Source organism: Mus musculus, chromosome 10, assembly GCF_000001635.26.
Source record: "Mus musculus strain C57BL/6J chromosome 10, GRCm38.p6 C57BL/6J".
In the NCBI taxonomy this organism is placed as follows: Eukaryota; Metazoa; Chordata; class Mammalia; order Rodentia; family Muridae; genus Mus; species Mus musculus.
In genome coordinates, this window is record NC_000076.6 from 41,449,783 (window position 1) to 41,469,611 (window position 19,829).

Below are 19,829 nucleotides of genomic sequence, written 5' to 3' on the forward strand. Positions count from 1 at the left end.
CGCGATGCATAAACGCTGAGCGGAAGCTGCTGGCACAGTTGGAGTAGGTCCGGAACGAATCTGAGCGGGACTTAGGAGCATTGGTCCGGAACACAGAGCCACAGCAGATCCTACCCAGGTTTTTATTTAGAGAACTCTCCCATACCCATAGGTCTCAGAGGGAGCGACACTGTCCTGAGACAACTGAAACCCTCAATAGTCTCTCAGAAGTGCCATAAATCTAAATAAAAACAGCGGTCGTTTCGGTCTTTTTAGCCAAGCCAAGCACTTACTAAGCTCATTCTAACCGTACCAGGTAGGTTAACACCTCCATTTTATGGATAAACACAGAGCTGAGGATGAGTAACTTGGGAAGGAAAGCGAGGAAGAGGATTCATTCAGGAGGTAAATATCTGCTGATTGAAGCCACCGCCGTCTTTATGCTCAGCATCTAATCAGCGGATGTGGTGTCTACTGAGGTCTAAAGGAAACTCAGCGGGGTAACTGGAGGTAAATTTCCGCAGATTGGCAGGTTTCCGCACCAGACCCTCCCTTTCCGGATTCCACAGCAAAGCCCGCCCTCGGGGCGGGGCTCCGGGGTCACGTGATGCTACGGCCCTTGTGCGCGCTTCCGGGTTGACAGACGCCGGGAGTCCGGAGCTACAGCGTAGTGGTGGCGGGGGCGGGGACCGGCGACAGGCCCGGTTAGTGCCCTCTGGGCAGCCGGGTGGGCTGACCGTAGCAAGTCCCTGCGGGGCGGCCCTGACAGGTAGGTCCGCGGCCGGTTGGTTCGGCCCGGGGCCTTGGGCCGCGGAACGTCCGCGGGACTCAGGCCCCAGGCCTGGGACGGAGCTCCGGGCGCCGCTGCTCAGAGCGGGGCCTCTGAATCCGCGCGTTATTTCACCGTAGATCTCCCTTGCGTGGGTTCGTTCCCATATTTCTCATATATGTTCCTATAGTCGAAACAGCTATTCCGTGTGTAGCATCGAGGCAGCACACCCCCAACTCCAACTTTGTGCCGCCACACTTTGAAAGTTTAATTACAAAGTTAACGGACCGGAGGGCCGTACAGACTTTTGAACCCGTTCTCTAATTTCCAGAGGAAATTCCCCACCGTAAGAGGTTATGTGGGTACTGGAGAGGCATCCAGCAGGGTAGCCGCAACAAGGGGAGGAACCCAAGGCTTGGCTTTCCAAGTAGAGTGTAGAAGGTGATAATGTAAAAAAAAAAAAAAAAAAAAAAAAAAAACTGGGTTGTGACAGCTGGAACACGAACAGTCTAGTTAGGCAATACTTCTTCCTAAATAAACATTGATTTTTTATTTCAGATTTAAGCCTCTTCAGAGTCTTCTGGAGAAAATGGCAGACACAACCCCGGAGCCTTGTGGGCAGCTTATGGTACACTCAGACACTCACAGTGACACTGTGCTGGCCAGTCTGGAGGATCAAAGGAAGAAGGGCTTTCTTTGTGATATTACTTTAATCGTGGAGAATGTGCATTTCCGAGCCCATAAAGCCTTGCTGGCCGCCAGTAGCGAGTATTTCTCAATGATGTTTGCGGAAGAGGGCGAGATTGGCCAGTCTATCTACATGCTGGAAGGCATGGTTGCAGACACCTTTGGCATCCTGCTGGAATTTATCTATACAGGTTATCTACATGCCAGTGAGAAAACGACAGAGCAGATCCTGGCTACTGCTCAGTTCTTAAAAGTCTATGACCTGGTAAAGGCATACGCAGACTTCCAGGATAACCATAGCGCCCCAAAGCCACCAGCTTTGAACTGCACTGGGACGCCAGTGGTGGTTATTTCCAATAAGAAGAACGATCCTCTGAAACGGAAACGGGGAAGACCAAGAAAAGCCAATGGTTTGCAGGAAGGGAGATCAGAACTGGCTGCAGAGGGAGAGCTGCAGCTGAGAGTGAACAATTCAGTTCAGAATAGACAAAACTTTGTGTTTAAAGAAGAAGACAGTGTCAAGCTGAGTGAGCAGACTCCAGAAGACAAGGAATCAGAGCCTGCTGGTGAGCCAGGAAGCGTGGAGGAGGTGCCTGCTGAAAAGGACGAGAACTTTGACCCCAAGGCTGGGGATGGACAGGAGAGCCAGAGTAGGTGCAGCAGGCGGAGAATCCGCAGGTCTGTCAAGCTCAAAGACTACAAGCTTCTTGGAGATGAAGATGACCAGAGTACTGCCAAGAGGCTATGTGGAAGAAAAAAGCGCTCCAGCGGTCCCGAGGCCCGGTGTAAAGACTGCGACAGAGTCTTTAAATATAGTCACTTCTTAGCAATCCACCAGAGACGCCACACGGGTAACTTCGATTTCCAGACGTGGTGCGATTGGTTGGGGAGTTTGGAATTGTGGTTGGGACGGTTGTGTTGTTTCTACATGGTAGACATGGCAATAAAGCCTTCGTGTTGTGTTTAGGTCTCGTTGTCACCTCACAGTAGGTACTATCTCCAGTGTGCAGATGAGGAGATGGTCTCCCTCTGTGCAGGCTCACCCATGACCCTTCAAGCCTGATTCACTAAGCAGTTCTTGCCTTTTGACTCATGACTGTTCCTCATCTTTGCGGAAGCATTCTCTTGCTCTGTTCTGTGGACATCTTTATAGTTTAGCCATCTTGTAAATATCTTCTGGGTGTCTCTGACTTGGCATTGGCCCTTGTGATTGAAGTACCTTTTGTCCTCTTCATGTGACAGATATGGTAGTCACTAACAACATACAGACCTTGTTTCCCTCTTACAGTAGCAGGCCTGGAACCCAGAGAGCATGCGCATGCCACCCGAGCAGTTACAGCTGAGCTGCATCCCCAGCCTCACGTAGACACTTTATCACTTGAATTATAGCTAGCTAGATCGAGAAACTGAGTTTCAATTTTGTTCCAGTTAACATAAGTTTTAATAACCACATAGGTCTGATGGCTACCATATTGGATAGTGCATCTCTCCCGGAAACCCTTGAGCTCTTTATTGAGCTGTCCAGTTCACCCTGTTTCAGGTCAGCTCGGGTTCTAATTGTCACAAGCTTAAATCTAAGTGCTAGTGTTTTAACTTTTATCTGTTCTCTTGCTGTCATGTGACTCAACTTGCACATTAGAACCTCAGGGAGAGCTACAGCTTCCTGCGTCCCACACCCAGGCTTCTGATTTACTTGTCTGGATCATCCATGTTTGAAGTTTCTCAGGGATGTAGGCCAGTTGATGGAGTGCTTACAGTATGTACAAAGCCCTGGCTTCCCTCCCCACACCACTGGGCAAGATGACGAAATTCAAGGTCATCCTTGGATGCAAGGCAGGCCTGGGATACATGAGTGAGAAAAGAAAGCTCCCCAGAGATTACGTATGTTGAAAACCTGAATTATGGGACTTTGAACAGAACAAAATCTCAAATACATGTAGAGCTGTAGTGGATTCTATTTTATTTATTTTTTTGTTTTTTTTGAGACAGGGTTTCTCTGTATAGCCCTGGCTGTCCTGGAACTCACTTTGTAGACCAGGCTGGCCTCGAACTCAGAAATCTACCTGCTTCTGCCTCTGCCTCCCAAGTGCTGGGATTAAAGGCGTGCGCCACCACCGCCCAGCTCTATTTTATTTCTTAATGGGATTCTGTAACTAATGGAGTCTAATAGTAGATTGCATTTTAGCTATTTTTACCCAAGTTGTACCTAACTTAAAACATTATATTGTTTAATAAAACTTAATTAAGGGAAACATCTTTAGACTCTTCAGTCTATCCCTCTTGGATTCTCAACGTTTGCAGTCAGCCTTAGAATGCGTGTTTCCTTCCTTTTGGAAGTCTCAGGTCCATTTGGTATCTATCAGGTACATCAGAACGCTGTCACTCCAGAAGACTGCGTTCAGCTACTTCACACTGTTTTGCTGCTGTGTCGCTGGTCTTCCTGCCCAGAACTGCTGCTGCCCCAGTTTCCCGACCTGACTTGTAGCTTCCTCACGTTCACCTGCAGTTCGTCATTGCTTTCTTTTCACTGTATTTTTCGGCCTCTGGGTTTGCTATTTCTACCTTTTTTAAAAAAAAGAACTGAAGTTTTTCTATAACCCCCATTCCAGGGCCTTATACTTCCTTGGACAGTGCTTAACACCTGAACTAAATCCCAACCCCAATCTAATTTTTGTTTCTGTTTGAGACATGACCTCATTATGTGGCAGTCTGACCATGAACTCATGATCTTCCTGTCTGAGCCTCCCAAATGCTGGAATTTCAGACATCTGCCACTTTGCCCCTTATCCCTGATGTTTTCTACACAGAGCTGTTTTTCCTTAGCTGTCCAGGTGTCTGTCTTCGCCATTAGAGGCTTCCCTTGGCTGTAACGACTTCTTTATTGTATGTGTATGTGTGTTTGCCTGCATGTATGTATATATGTATGTGTGTACACCATCTGTATGCCTGGTCCCCAGAGAGGTCAGAAGGGAGTATCAAATGGCCTAGAACTGGAGTTACAGATGGCTGGGGATCACCCTCTTGGTGCTGGGAGCACAACGAGGGTTCTCTAAGAGCAGAGCCATCTCTCCAGCCCCAAATGCAGTGGGTTTTTTTTTTTTTTTTTTCTAATAACACTTACTTAATCGTGTGCAAGATGAGGGCGCTGGAAGCTCTTGGTGTCTCTGTGTATGAAGGCATCCTGTGAAGCAGTGTTGGCACTGACAGGGACTTCCTCGTGACTGATGCCTGCCTCGGGCATCTGTGGCTCCTTCCAGGAAATACCCTCTACTCTCCTAGCTAGAGATGCTAGGCCTGGCTGCCAGGCCTAAGGAAGAGGGTTCTCCTTATCCCCAAAGAGATTCCGACTTTCCTTCCTGGCGGGTGCCACTCAACTGCCAGGTAACCCCTAATCCAGAGACCCTTTTACTCTCTTCAGAGAACAGTCTCCATCTTCCTTTGGTGGTTGGTGGGGAGACATTTGTCTTCTTGGTGTGTGGAATGGAAAAATGAGTATAGGCAGGTGTCAGCCTTCCCTTTAAGTCCCTTGTCCTTTACCCGCTCCACGAGTGGGACCATTCTGAAACCTTTAGAGGCCGAGTCTTACAGGTTAGGTTGCATCTCATAGCTGTCGCCTGCCAGCTTTGATTTCATCTATTCCACTTTCTAGACTTTTATTGCTGATAGCTCACCTATCTGCTGGACTTGGAATGTTTGCCCTAAATATTTATTTAACATAAATGATTCAGTATTGTATATTTTTAGTTTGGGAAGAAGAGAAAAAAATGCACAGGTCCTTGCTCACGTCATGCTTCCTGGGTTTGATTGCAGGGGAACGACCCTTCAAATGTAATGAGTGTGGGAAGGGCTTTGCTCAGAAGCACTCCTTGCAGGTCCATACCAGGATGCACACGGGGGAGCGGCCATACACCTGCACCGTGTGCGGCAAGGCGCTGACCACCAAGCACTCCCTGCTGGAGCACATGAGCCTGCACTCAGGTAGCGAACGGGGCTTACATTAGAAGGATACCAGGTTCCCATTCCAGCAGTGGGCATTTCTTGCATTTAAATAGTGTATTCTCAGCTTGGTGTCATTTACCACATGGTGTCACTGAAAGACAGGAAAATGCATCTAATATGCTGTTCTGAGCAGCAGCAGCCTTCAGCTAGACCGTATTACTGGCTCTTGCCATGCAGTGTGCATGTAAATGTTTTGCTTAAATGCTAGAGTTTAGAATTCTCTTTATAGTCCTCTGGGACCATTGAAACCTCCAACCCTAGCCCAGTCTCCACTGCTCCCTGTTGTCTGTCTGTCTGGCATCGTTCTGCACATTCTGACAAGCCACCTTTTGGGTGTGTAGACAGATCTATCACTCCTAGAAAGCGGGAACCTGGGCATTGTGGTATTTACCTTATTAGTATCCCAGTTCTCTTCAGTTTATTGGCATGGTTGAAATTTTATTTTCCATTTGGCAGGACAGAAGTCTTTTACCTGTGATCAGTGTGGAAAATATTTCAGCCAGAAAAGACAGCTAAAGAGCCATTATCGTGTCCATACAGGTACGATACCAATAAGGTGAGAAAATTCCATTGCCAGGGCAAGTGCAGATACAAAGTGTTTGTGAACCAGTACGTTCATCATACAGAGTGAACGAGTTTGAACAAACAGTCGGGCTAAGGAGGCAGCTCATTTAGTAGGGATGAGTGAAGCCATGGGTTCAGTCCCTAGTGCCACATACAACTAGGCATGGGACACACATCTGTTATCCTGGCACTTGATAGGTAAAAGCAAATGGATTAGAAGTTCAAAATCATCCTCAAGGTCCAGACCTGCCTGGGACGCCTGAGACTGTATCCAAAAAAAGGTCAAAGGGTGTCACGTTACTCTGCACTACATAAGATTCAATTTAATGTTTGTACTATAATTTTGGAACCAAATATAAAACAACCACAGAACTGCTATATCCAAAAGTGCTGCTTGCCCAAGAGGCTTCGGTTGATTGGCTGTTGTTAGTGTCACCTGGAAGGACATGCGTTACCCATGGCTTCTGATCTACTAAATGTCCTTCCTGTTCTCCTTCCTGCTAGCTAATAAGAATGGAAGGGAGTGGGGGAGAAACCTTTCACGTGCAGGTGAGCAGTCCTACGGGTGTCTGGAGAGAGGGTCTTCAGAAGGGTGAGGGGAAGCTCTCGGGGAAGGCTGCGCTGTGACACAGCAGGTGATAGAGTGCCGCATGTAAAGTGGTTATCTTTCAGCGAGTGCTTTATCACAAACCACTGGAGAGACGCAGGGAGAGCATGCATGCACTGACACTTTTTTTATCCTTGCGGCAAGGCCACTCACTACCAGAATGCAGCCACTGCCACCGAAAGTTTATGGACGTGTCCCAGCTGAAGAAGCACCTGCGGACACACACAGGTACAGGGCGCCACTCTCAGCCTCCACCATGCCATGCACTTGCTCTCCAGGGCTGCTGTGCTTACTGCCCGTGGGCTGCAAGCTTGCTTTATGAAAGTCAAAGGGAAAGGCTTGTGAAAATGGAGATCACCTGATGAGGGCTGTTCATAGGTGAACATTGGTTCATTTCACCGCACGGTGTCTGCCAGTCTGGTTCTGTGCCTCATTATCAGCCACTTGAGTACTGAAGGTGACAACAAGAATTGTTTAGAAAAGGAGACATACAGCAGACACAAAGGTATAGAATTCTCTGCTCTGTCCCCTGGAACCAACACTTACACCCCATGCATTAAGTCAGCGCCTCCCACCTAGGCAGGGTGAGCAGAAGGCAGTGCGCATTTTAAATTCACAGAAGTCACCTGCCTGTCTTGTACATTTTGAAAGGGATATGTGTTAAAAAATAAGCCTGTAAGATTTTTCCAAGGAACAGCTTCTATTAAGCTGGATTATTTAATAATTCTGTCAAGTTGTCAACTAATAATGTATATTAAAGCAGTTTAAGCCAGACAGTGGTAGTATAAGCTTTTTTGTTTGTTTGGTTTTTAGTTTTTCGAGACAGGATTTCTCAGTATAGCCCTGGCTGTCCTGGAACTCACTCTGTAGACCAGGCTGGACTCAAACTCAGAAATCCGCCTGCCTCTGCCTCCCAAGTGCTGGGGTTAAAGGCATGTGCCACCACTGCCCAGCTAGTATATGCTTCAATCTGAGCACTTGTGAGGCAGAAGCAAGCAGATCTCTAAGTTCAAAGCCAGCCTGGTTTACAAAGTGAGTTCCAGGACAGCCAGGGCTACACAGAGAAACTTTGTCTCAAACAAACAAACAAACAAACAAAAAGTAGTTTACTTTTAGACTCTTTGGACTTTGATTTTTAAATGCAGGTTAGTAATTCCCTAAGAAAAGCTAGTTCAGATTAATTGTTATTCAAGTGTCTGGGACTAGAAACACCCAAAATCCCAAAATGTTCCAAGTCACTTTTTGAGTCAGTGTGACACCACAGTAGAACGTGCCACGCCTGTCTTCATGGAATAGATCACAGTCAGAATTTATGCACACTAAAAGTACTGTCTAAAATTATCCAGGAAGTTTATGTGAAACATGATGAATTTTCTGTATAAACTTGATCCCCTCCCTAAAATGTGTGTGTGTGTGTGTGTGTGTGTGTGTGTGTGTGTGTGTGTGTGTATGTGTATGTGAGAGAGAGAGAGTGTATGTGTTTTTCTAAAATCTGGAGAAAAAAATCTGTTACATTTCTGATTCCAATGAGTTTTTCTTTAAAGCTTTTTTGAGATTTATTTATTTTATGTAGAGGTTGCCTGCGTGCATGTCTGCTCCATGTGCAGCTAGTACTCACAGAGACCAAAAGTTGCTAGCTGCCATGTGGGTCTTAGGAATTGAACTTGGGTCCTTTGGAAGAGTAATCAGTACTTTTAATCACTGAGCAATCTCTCCAAAGTGTATCACCTAAGCAATAGGGAATTATCTTATAAGGGGTGAATTTTATAAAAGTTAGCTTTGTGCATTCTTAATTTTTACAGTAATGTTGTCTGTCATTACAGATGGGTTTGTACACCCATCTGTATTCACACATGTGCCACAGCATACATGTAGGAGTCAGAGGACAGTGTATGAAAGTTGATTTCCTCCACCATGCGGTCTTGGATATCGAACTTAGGCCTTCAGTCTGGGTGGTTGGTGTCTTTACCTGCCAGGCTATCTCATGGCTCCTTCTCTTCCTTAGATGTTATCAATAGGGTCTGTGACATTTAATGCAACCATTCAGTACTTATGCACTGAACATTTGCTATGTACCAGGCTCTGTTCTGGGCCCAGAGGATAGATAATAAGATGTCCAAGTTCCTGCTGATGTGACATCGGCATTTGAACAGAGAGTCAAAAAGTACAAACAAAAAGGTACCCTGTGCCAGGGCTGCATGGAAATCAAATGTGGAGAGGAAAACAGGTATAGGAAGGGGTGCGTCCCACAGATGTGGGACACGCCTGGGAAGGTCTCAGAGATGGAAACCAGAATGTGGTAGGAAGTGAGCCAGACATGTGGCTATACGGGGAGAATATCCTGGGTGGGAGGCAGTGGCGGCAAAGCTGGTAGAAGGAAGCGTGCTGAGTAGACAGCAGGACACAGGAGGCTGTGCAGCAGAGCTGTGTTCATAGCTGCACATCTCAAACTGGTCCCCCTGGGTGTGATGGTACATGCCTTTAATCCCAGCACTCGGGAGGCAGAGGCAGGCGGATTTCTGAGTTGGAGGCTAGCCTGGTCTACAAAGTGAGTTCCAGGACAGCCAGGGCTACACAGAGAAACCCTGTCTGGAAAAAAGAAGCAACAACAACAACAATAATAAAACCATCCTGAATTCACCCCTGAGCTTGTGACTGAATTGGCTGGGACAGAGCCTCAGAAGTCCCCACCCAGACCCCAACCCCATGATTCCCTTGAGCATAATTGGAGGCCACAGTAAAGACTGAGATGACCTTACCAAGAAGAGTGATACGGTATGGCTGAGTCCTAATAGTACCACTTCTGTGACAAGCAGAGGGACCCTTAGGGTCCTGCAGTCCTGGGGCTTGGTCAGGTGCATGACAGTGGAAACCACAGCCAATGAGCCTGTTTTGGAAAGATTCTAAGGAAGAGTTAGCATGCTTTGCTCATGATTAGATGTGGGGTGGGGTACAAGTGAAACGGGGGAAAGGAGAAAGCATCTGGGAGGAACAAACCAGTAGACAGCTTTTGGGCATTCGGGCTCTGAGATAGGTCATGTGTATGTGTGGAGTAGGTGATTGGATATGTGAGCCTGAAAGTCAGAGAGAGCTGTAGGCCCAGCTGTGAATGGCATGCTTACACAAGGCTTCAATAGTATGGAAGGCTTCGATTAACTCGGATCCCCGAAAACCTGGATGGACAGTCCAGGGCTGAGGCGGCCCAACTGATGTGCAGTCAGGAAAGGAGCTGCTTCTAGCATAAAATGCAATGGAGACCTCCTGCCTCAGCCTCCTGAATACTAAGATCACAGGTGTGGGCTGCTTAACAAGACTTGTGGTTTTATGAACAAGTAGTCCTTGTATTGGGGGTAGAAAGGAGACAGTCTCTCCTTTATAACAATATAATGACCCTATCTCAGAAGAAAGTACAGTATTGTGGGAAATTTGTTCAGTAAAATGCAAAAACAAAATTAAACATTGGTCCTGGGGTGGGGATAAACCAAACCCATCAAAATATCGGGGTTCTTCAAGGACAGGTTCTTTGTATGATCTGCCTGACTCTAGCACTCAGTTCAGTGATGTTGAGAGATATCAGCAGCCTGTTTCCTACCCTGAACCAGGATATAAAGCAGAGATTTTTCCAGCATAGCCACACTTGGTTTGAAAACCTAGACTGTCGTTTGTTGTCTTAGATCTTCAAGTGCACACTGTCCAGGTAAGATGCCGAGCACCGAGCACTGACAGTCTCTGTTCCTAGGAGGGTGTCCTAAGAGAGGGTGGGGGCAGCATGAAGATCTCTGTCCCCAGGAGGGTGTCCTAAGAGAGGGTGGGGGCAGCATGCTGAGCAGGCAGCTGGTGCTGCTGGGGCTGGGTGAGAGGAAACTGGCTCATGGTCTCATAATTGGATGTTTTCCCTGACCTGGAGCAATCAGGCTTGTGGGGATGTAGTGAAGCCAGGCAAACTGATAGGACTGATGGGGAATGGGGGGCGGGGGAGCCTGCTTGTTTGTTTGTGCTTTTGTTCTTTTGAAAGGCTCTTACTGTAAGAGCTCAGGGTCCTCCTGCCTTAGCATCATGAGTGCTAGGATAAGTGTGCACTACTTTTACGGACTATGCTTTTCTATCATTCTTACCACCTCTTTCCTGATAGCAGTGTTCCCAGAAACCAGAGCAGAGATTGGAACATTGTTTAGTGTAGTACTCTAGGGAATTAGCTGTGTCTCCCTGTGCAGCAGCCATCCTTGTGACTTCCGATGTCAGAGAGAGCAGTTCCACCCCTCCCCCAACGTCTCTGTCCCTTAGATGGTGTTAGGTAAATACTGATTTTACAGATGGCTCCCATGCTAATGTGGCTGTCTTGCTTAGTCACATGACAAAGTTCAGGAAGTCTCCTTTTCATTCACAGCCTCATGCTGTGGGGTAGGTATGAAGCTTCCAGAGTTTCCATGCCCCAGTGCTGACATGAACTCACCTTGCTTGTTCCAGTTTCCCTGTGCTCTGGGGCCCCTCAGGGCAACTCTCCCTTGCAGAGTCTATCCAGTGTGTATCCATTAAGAATCTCAGTGCAGTAGGATGGAGCCACAGAAAGGAGGATGGGCCTGGTTCCCCAGAGCAGAGCCTTGTGTCAGGGAAACAGCAAGTGGTGGTGACTCAGGATGAGGTAGAAAAATATTGCCCTTTCTGTGTATTTGAAATGCAAATAGAACATGTCCAGGTGAGAGGTGGACACTGACCAAGGCCTGAGTAGACCCCACCTTTGATTAGAAAGCCACCCGGGAGTGATAACACTTACTAATGTGAACTTGCTGATTGAAATAGCTTGCTGGGGCATCCATGCCCTGCCTGGTGGAGCTTGGGCACAGTATAGTCTGAAAGAGCATCTCAAGTCGGCTCTGCCCTGCTGTCCTCCAGTGAGGCTGGGTCTTGCTGCTGGCGTTCTTCAAACTTCTCTTGCCCACATTAGCTCAACCAGGAACCAGGCTACCTTTCACAGTCCCACATCTCTGAGCATTTGCACATTTTATGTGAGCCTTACACCACCCCTGGGAAAGTCATTCACTTGGCAGGGTTTCTGGAATAGCAGACTCTGAGTGTGTGGGGCTGTGTGTGCATGTGCATGTGTGTGTGTGTGTGGTGTAATCTAAAGCTTTGGCTGCTGTCTTCAGATGGGGCTATTAGAGCATCTGCTACCACTGTGAAGTGGTCTGCTGGAGTAGAGAGGCTGCAGTCATTGTTTGCCTTGGTGACAGTGTGAAGCCAGGAAGCAGTAGGCCCTTTTGGAGGCTGCTGTAATCCAAGAGGGAATAGTCAGATTCTGCACATATTTGGCAGGCAGCTGTAAGTGTGAATACTAAGCCCTAGTGCACAGGAGTCCCTTCAAAGATCTAGTGGGTCACCTAGCCCAGAAGATCCACAGTAGGGCAAGAGTCAGTGTTAGTCAGGGTTAGAAAATGTAGGAGTGGGCTGGAGAAATGGCTCAAAGGTTAAGAAAGCACTGTGTGCTTTTCTAGAGGTCCTGAGTTCAATTCCAACAAGCGCATGGTGGCTCACAACCATCAGTAATGAGATCTGATGCCCTCTTCTGGTGTGCAGTGTCCATGCAGATAGAGGACTCTTGTATGTAAGCTAAATAAATAGTAAAGCAAGGGAGAAAGTGCAGAAGTCAACCTGAGTGCTTCTGTTTCCCACAGGAGCTGCCTCTCCCTCAGCTCTCATGGAAGGAGCCACACCTCTGCATCCGTCCTCTTGGCGCTCTATGGAGCCCAGGAGCAGAGGAACTGTCTAGAAGTGCTTCCCGCACTCTGACAGAGCTTGCCTCCTTCCTTTCCCATTGTCAGATAAAGTGTTTGGATTATTTTTAACATTGGGTGTGTAGTCATAAACACTTTCCTCTTTTTCCTTGTTTTAAGGCGAGAAGCCATTTACTTGTGAAATCTGTGGGAAATCTTTCACAGCAAAGAGCTCCCTTCAGACCCACATCAGGATCCACCGGTAAGCTGCTTTGGGTTTGAGTAAAGCAGGGCTCAGCTCTCAGTGGCCTCAAACTCAGACTCGTGCTTCTCCGCCCTGAGCACTGGGATTATAGGTGAAAGCCACCCCTTGGCTGCTTCAGTAAAGTGTCTTAGGTACTTCTATCACTTGGTGACCCCCTTGAACCCTGGCATTCTCTGGAGTGACCTATGACTATATATAAGCCTCTTCTCTAGTTGGTACCATGGTAGAATTTTATGTGTGGTTTATTTTATTTTTTCATTAATTAAATTTCTCATTTAGGCAAAATCAACAGGATTCTGACCAATAAAATTTGCATTGTTGGTTTCATTATTTAATTTGTATTGAGGGTGGCTTACATCCTCAATCAAAACTAAACATTAGGGCCTGGAGAGGGGGGCTCAGTGACTAAGCTGTTTGAGGGTTTGTTCAGATCTCTAGCCCCCGTGTAAAAGCCAGAGGTAGCTCTGCGTGCATGTAAGAGAGTGCATCCCAGGAGTTGTCTGACCGACAGTCTAACCAGATGTGAGCTCCAGGTTCAGTGAGAAGCCTGTCTCCAAAAGCAAGGTGGAGGGTGATAGAGAAGAATCAGTGTAACCTCTGGGCTCCACATGCACACAAAGACAGGGCATATACAAACATCAGTAAGTATGGTACCCTTGAAGTCTCATCACTCCAGAGGTAGAAGCAGGAGGGTGATCCACAAGTTCAAGGCTAGCCTATACTATAGAGTTAGACCATGTGTCAAAAGAAGAAAAAAGGGCTGGTGAGATGGCTCAATGGGTAAGAGCACCCGACTGCTCTTCCGAAGGTCTGGAGTTCAAATCCCAGCAACCACATGGTGGCTCACAACCATCTGTAACAAGATCTGACTCCCTCTTCTGGAGTGTCTGAAGACAGCTACAGTGTACTTACATATAATAAATAAATAAATCTTAAAAAAAAAAAAAGAAGAAGAAAAAAAAGTTATCTGGAGTTAACATTATCTGGAGTTGATTATGATCATGGATGCCTACAAGCCCCGCACCTGCTAGGCAGAGGCAGGGGGATCGAGTTTGAAGCCAAAGAAAATTCCATCCAAAGAGAAAGTATATTCTGAACAAATGTTTCAGAAAAATGACTCCCAGGCTGGATTTAGATATATACCTAAAAGCTTCAAAAATAATTAGGAGCTGCTCAAATTTTTTAATATTGCTATTAATCATAATACATAAAATCTAAAAAGAAGCTCTAGGAACTAAACCAAAATAGAACTGTCCTTGCAGTATGAAATGTTTATGTTGTTATTTGAAACATGAAACAACAAAATTACAAAGTTTAGCCCATATAGCCCAGTCCCATCTGCCACCCTACCTTAGCCCCTTTATAGCCCTTTTGTAATCCTTTTCGTTTATTTATTTATTTATTTATCCATTTATGTATGTATATGAGTCCACTGTAGCTGTCTTCAGACACACCATAAAGGGGCATTTGGTCCCATTACAGATGGTTGTGAGCCACCATGTGGTTGCTGGGAATTGAACTCAGGACCTCTGGAAGAGCAGTCAGTGCTCTTAACCGCCGAGCAATCTCTCCAGCCCCACCTTTTTTTTCTTTTTGAGACTTGAAACTGAAGCACATAGAAGTGGCTCCCTCAGAGTCCGTAAGTTGGTAGGAGAACCTGTGACTCGGGAATCATTCTGGTCAGTATTCCTGTGTTCTTTAGTTTTGGTTTTGGGGTGGTTTGTTTGTTTGTTTGATGTAAAGCAGAGTTAGAGTTTATTGTAAAGGTTTTGACATGGATTGAGTCACTGGCATTAAGCGACAGTAAGCACTCAAGGGTCAGGTGCAGGGTTTGACATTTCATTCCTCTTGACTGCTTCTGCCTGAGTGAACCAGGAAATGGAAGGCAAGTGTTTCTGTATGTTTTCTTACAGAGGAGAAAAGCCATACTCCTGCAGCATCTGTGGCAAATGCTTCTCTGACTCCAGTGCCAAGAGGAGACACTGCATCCTGCATACGGGCAAGAAGCCCTTCTCCTGCCCCGAGTGTGGCTTACAGTTCGCTCGCCTAGACAATTTGAAGGCACACTTGAAAATCCACAGCAAAGAGAAGCACACGGCAGACTCCAGCAGTGTTTCTGGCAGTAATGTGGACGAGGGCAGGAACATTCTTCAGCTGCAACCATACCAGCTCTCCACGTCGGGAGAGCAGGAGATTCAGCTTCTTGTCACCGACTCTGTGCATAACATTAACTTCATGCCAGGTCCCAGCCAGGGGGTCAGCATCGTGGCTGCCGAGAGCCCCCAGAGCATGGCCACAGACCCGGCTGCCAACATCACCCTGCTCACACAGCAGCCTGAGCAGCTGCAGGGCCTGATCCTTTCCGCTCAGCAGGAGCAGGCAGAGCACATTCAGAGCCTCAGTGTGATTGGAGGCCAGATGGAGTCCTCCCAGACTGAGCCAGTGCATGTCATCACACTTTCCAAGGAAACGCTGGAGCATCTCCACGCCCACCAGGAGCAAACAACCAGCTCAGTACCTGCAGCTGACACAGGAGCCCGAGCCACCCCTGTCCCCTCCACTAGGCCAGGAGCAGAGCTGACCCAAGCGCCTCTGGCCGTTCCACTAGACCCTTCCCCTGGAGCAACAGTGGCAGGGTGGCCTTTTGGGCCATCATCTTACAGATCCTTAAAGATGTGAGCCAGCCATTCTTTATCGTGGGCTCCATCAGGGCAGAAACTGTCTTATCTGTAATACCAACTCATACTTAAATGAGGGGGGGTTCCAATTTGATCTACTTTGTCTCTTCAAGATTGGTAGCTTTTCTTTGGGGTCATTGGTTTTATATGTTTCTATAAGTGTTGAATGTCCACAGCCATAGAGTATGGTCTTGTTTAGAACAAACACTCATGCATAGGTTGAATCATTGGGTAGAGAGGGTCCATCCTGGTACTTCTCTTAGGCGTAACTTTTGCCCCTCAGAGTCCACCTCTTGAATTTTATCTTTGTGTGGTACAGCTGACCAAGTTGTACTGAAGGTAGATTCATACTCAGAAACCGTACTCATGACGTAAAAGCCAAAGTACCTTTAAATTGTTTGAGTTCAACTTTGCTTCAAAACATGTATCTATACATTTTTTAAAGAAGCAGCTATTAAATTTTATTTTAAAAAATCTCCAAAGTATGAAACTGGATCTAGACACTCATTCCAAATAAACCAAATTTTGTCAGACACTGATACTTGATCTTTATCAAAAAGGCTTCTTAATGACCTGGGACTCAAAAAGTTTACTCCATATAATATAAGTCCTATATACACTGCTGAATTCTACTTGAGTGCAAAATACTGATTTATATGTTTGATCTTAGAACTTCCTAGAGGGAGAACAACACACTGATCGATTTTTATTGTAGTCTAGGTTAAATCCCATACCGTACCACTTAATTTTGAGCCTCAGAGCGAAAAGTACCCAACCTGTGTCTATGACTGTGTGACTTCCAAACCATCACCAAAAGGTTAAGTTATGTTTGGGTTACATTTTCAAGATCACTGCATTAGTTGAAGCCTTTGACCGGCTTCTCAGGAAGACAGCGCCAGGCTTGAGAAGATATAGGGAAGAGATAGAGGTGGACAGTGGTGTGACCTGGGCGTCTCCTTCACAGCCATTGCCCGGCTTACCTTAGATGACAGGAATTTCCACCCATGCAAGTGAAAGAAATAGACAGTTCTTCAGGTTAGCAAGAACATTTTTGTTCTATATTTACCAAGTTGTGGGTTTTTTTTTTAAGATTTATTTATTATTATACATAAGTTCACTGTAGCTGACTTCAGACTCACCAGAAGAGGGTGTCAGATCTCATTATGGGTGATTGTGAGCCACCATGTGGTTGCTGGGATTTGAACTCAGGACCTTCGGAAGAGCAGTCAGTGCCTTTACCTGCCAAGCCATCTCACCAGCCCACCAAGTTGTGTTTTATTATACATATTTTACAAATTGAGTTACCAAGTTGTATCAATATGTTTCAAGAAAGTAATGTGGGCTCGGATCTGACTAGAACAACCTTCTACAATTACGACTTTCAGACCCAGTTTGCAGACACTGTATGTGTGAGCATAGGTTGGTCATACATAGGTCTTACCCACTGAGCCATCACTTTAGCCCCTGTTTATTCTTTTTTTTTTTTTTTTTTTTTTTTTTTGGTTTTTTCGAGACAGGGTTTTTCTGTATAACCCTGGCTGTCCTGGAACTCACTTTGTAGACCAGGCTGGCCTCAAACTCAGAAATCCGCCTGCCTCTGCCTCCCGAGTGCTGGGATTAAAGGCGTGCGCCACCACGCCTGGCGCCCCTGTTTATTCTTGAAGCACAAAGTAGCTACCATCTTTTCAAAACAGCCTAATACTCAATTTTTTTCTAGAACTCTACATTTTTATTAAAGTAAAACTTTCCCCCTGTAGATAGCCAGATAATTTCTCAGAAACATGGTAGTGAGGCTGTTGGCTTGGTTTTGGTGTAGGACACTCAACCAATATGTATGTATGCTAAGCATGCCCTCTGCTTCCAATCCAAGAATGCATTTACTTATTATTTCTAACTAACAGTCTTGCACTGTGATGTCCACGCTTAGTTAAATGTCTCCTCTCATGTATGCCTCCATGCCTGGTTACAAGTTAAAAGTTAGTTTACTTTTAACAGTCTACCTCAGCACTAAGAAAGAAACGCACTGTGAGGCAGGCCTGGTAGTGCAGGCATGTGATCCCAGGACAAAGGTGGCAGGAGTGCCTTGAGTATAGGGCTAGCCTGAGCTACAAGAAAATGAGGTCTGGGGATGTGGTTCACTGGTAGCGTGTGGCCTGGTCTCCATTCTCAGTGCTGGGGCAGCTTACAGTTTTCAGGCCACATGTAACAGTAGACGAGACTAACCCTAACAAAGTTATTTAGTGTACTATCCTGCTCAGTCTTAATTCTGCGGCTTACAGAGAGGCAGTTGAGGGATTGCCTGGAGCAGTGGCTCCCAGCCTTCACAATGCTTCTACCATACTGTCAGCATGCGTGCTGTGGTGACCCCCCAAGTTTCTATTGCTACTTTATAGCTGTAAATGACCTGTGAAAGGGTCATCGCACCACACCCAACCCCCAAAGGGGTTGCAACCCACAGATTGAGAACCAGCTGGCCTAGATCAAATTGGTCTGTGGTGAATTGTCTTGTTAATTGATGTAACAACCCCCCCTCCCCGCCCAGCCCTCTGTGGGTGGCGACTTTCCTTCAGCAGGTGGTCTCTAGGCTGCATTAGAAAGCTAGTTAAGCATGAAGCTGAGAGCAATCTAGTACACCAAGTCCCACTGCGTGTCTGCCTGCATGTCCTACCCCGACCTCCTTCCCTGACTTCCAACTTGAAAGTAAAAACCAGGTAAACCCTTCATTCCCCCAGCTTGCTTTGCTCGTGGCATTTGACACAGTAATAGAATGTGACTAGAACATTTATTGCCAAATATTCCAACATATAATTAATATTAATAATAGTTAATATTAAACTGTATTAATGAGATTTTACACCCTCCCCTTGATAATCAGTTGTAGATTTCATACTGCATCTCAGTTTTAGCAACTGTGTTTACTAGTATTTGATTTGCCTTTAGATTTCATACAATGTATAGGTTAAAAACCTAGCTTCGTCTATCAAGTAGTTCAGACAACTGTTTTTGGTAACAACAGTCAAGTCCAGTTCCTTGGTTTATCTGGCTACATTATAAGCCCTTCAGACTCTGTAGCATGGGATCCAGTCCCAGCCTAGACTGCACTATCTGACCAGCTCACAGGAGAATCAGAAAGTGATGGCTTTCTTACGTTAGCTCCCTGATTACTCTTACTACTCCCTGCTTACTCTTCATGACACTCCTATGAGGTACATATCATTATTATCATTAGGCCCATTTTACAGATGAGAATAGTGAGGCCCCTGTATTTGGGTGTGTCCCCAGTGCATACCCTGCCCTTTGGAATGAGCCTCCTTTTAAATAGCTTTCTAAAACAAGCTTTTTTAAAGGTTTATTTCATTTTTATGTTTATGAGTGTTTTGCCAGCATATATTCTGTGGATCATGTGCCCTCAGAAGTCAGAAGAGAGCGTCAGAGCCCCTGGAACTGGTGCTTTTGATTAAAAGCAAAAGTGCATTGCCACCACATCTTTAATCCCAGCACTCAGGAGACAGAGGCAGGTGGGTCCTGAGTTCTAGGCCAGCCTGGTCTACAGAGTGAGTTCCAGGACAGCCAGGGCTACACAGACATTGTCTCCAAAACCAAAACAACCAGGATTCATGACAGCATAGGGTTAGAGGGCTGTCTTCCCTCTGGCCATGGCGTGCCCCTTGCTAGGGCTGACGTAGTAAGCACTGCTTTTTCAACAACACAGATTTGTGTTATTATAATCCTGGTTAGAAACGTGACAGTTGACAGAGATCCAAGTCTGAGGCCTCTTCCCCGGCTTCCTGCTTGCTCTCCATGTCTTCTGTGTTCTTCCCTCCGCGTCTACCCTTCCACCTTTCAGAGACATCAGGCCTGCTAGCCCACAGGAAGAACCTAATTAGTAACTTCAGTAACTTGGAAGGTCCGGTTTCCAAATGCAGAACTACTTGGAGGTAGTAGGGTTGGGGCTTCACATAGATTTGGGAGGGGAGCGGGGCAAGGCACAATTCAGTACCAATGGGCTCGTGGGCTGAGAAGGGACTGTGTGCTAGGGCACACCTGTAACCCATAGGAAGCAAGTTCTGCTTATTCTTCATGACATTCCTATGAGGTAAGTACCATTATTATCATTAGGCCCATTTTATAGATGAGAACAGTGAGGCCCAAAGAGATAAAAGCCATAGAGTGGCAGAGCCGGAACTGAGGCCCAAGCCTGGGTGACCTCATTATACTGCATTGACAAAAATGAGACTAAAGGTTAGGTCTGTGTCTGAAAGGTTCACACACAATCAAATGTACTTAGAGTTAGTGTCCTACAGAAAAGTTCACACACAATCAATCAAATGTACTTAGTGTCCTACAGAAAGGGACCAGCGCATTGCAACTATACAGTAGTTTTGCTATTGATCAAAACTTACCAACTAGATAGAAGTTACTCTGAAGGTGGGCATACTTTTAACCCCCTCAGCCTCTGTAAGTTGGCCTTTTATTTATTTGTTCCTGTTTTCTATTTTTCAAAGTAAGGATATTTTTGAGTCTAGGACAGATATGTTTTATAAGCATTAAGCTACATTTTTATCTTCAG

General features: G+C 46.1%; 1 protein-coding gene across 5 annotated transcripts; it reads left to right on the forward strand.

Annotated features, from left to right (window-relative positions):
* The first annotated feature begins 575 nt into the window (after positions 1 to 575).
* On the forward strand, positions 576 to 15,800 carry Zbtb24 (zinc finger and BTB domain containing 24). 5 transcript variants are annotated; one of them, XM_006512748.3, is made up of 8 exons: positions 576 to 748; positions 1,307 to 2,286; positions 5,246 to 5,413; positions 5,891 to 5,974; positions 6,750 to 6,833; positions 12,497 to 12,578; positions 14,180 to 14,260; positions 14,495 to 15,741. In XM_006512748.3, coding segments are annotated over exons 2-8 (1,449 nt in total). In that variant the 5' UTR covers positions 576 to 748; positions 1,307 to 1,337; the 3' UTR covers positions 14,496 to 15,741. The 5 variants fall into 5 exon arrangements, 4 of the variants coding, with proteins under 4 accessions (XP_006512811.1, NP_700447.2, NP_001264158.1 ...); NR_102360.1 differs by lacking the exon at positions 14,180 to 14,260 and having other exon boundaries at positions 5,896 to 5,974; positions 14,495 to 15,800; NM_153398.3 differs by lacking the exon at positions 14,180 to 14,260 and having other exon boundaries at positions 14,495 to 15,800.
* The last annotated feature ends 4,029 nt before the right edge of the window (positions 15,801 to 19,829 follow it).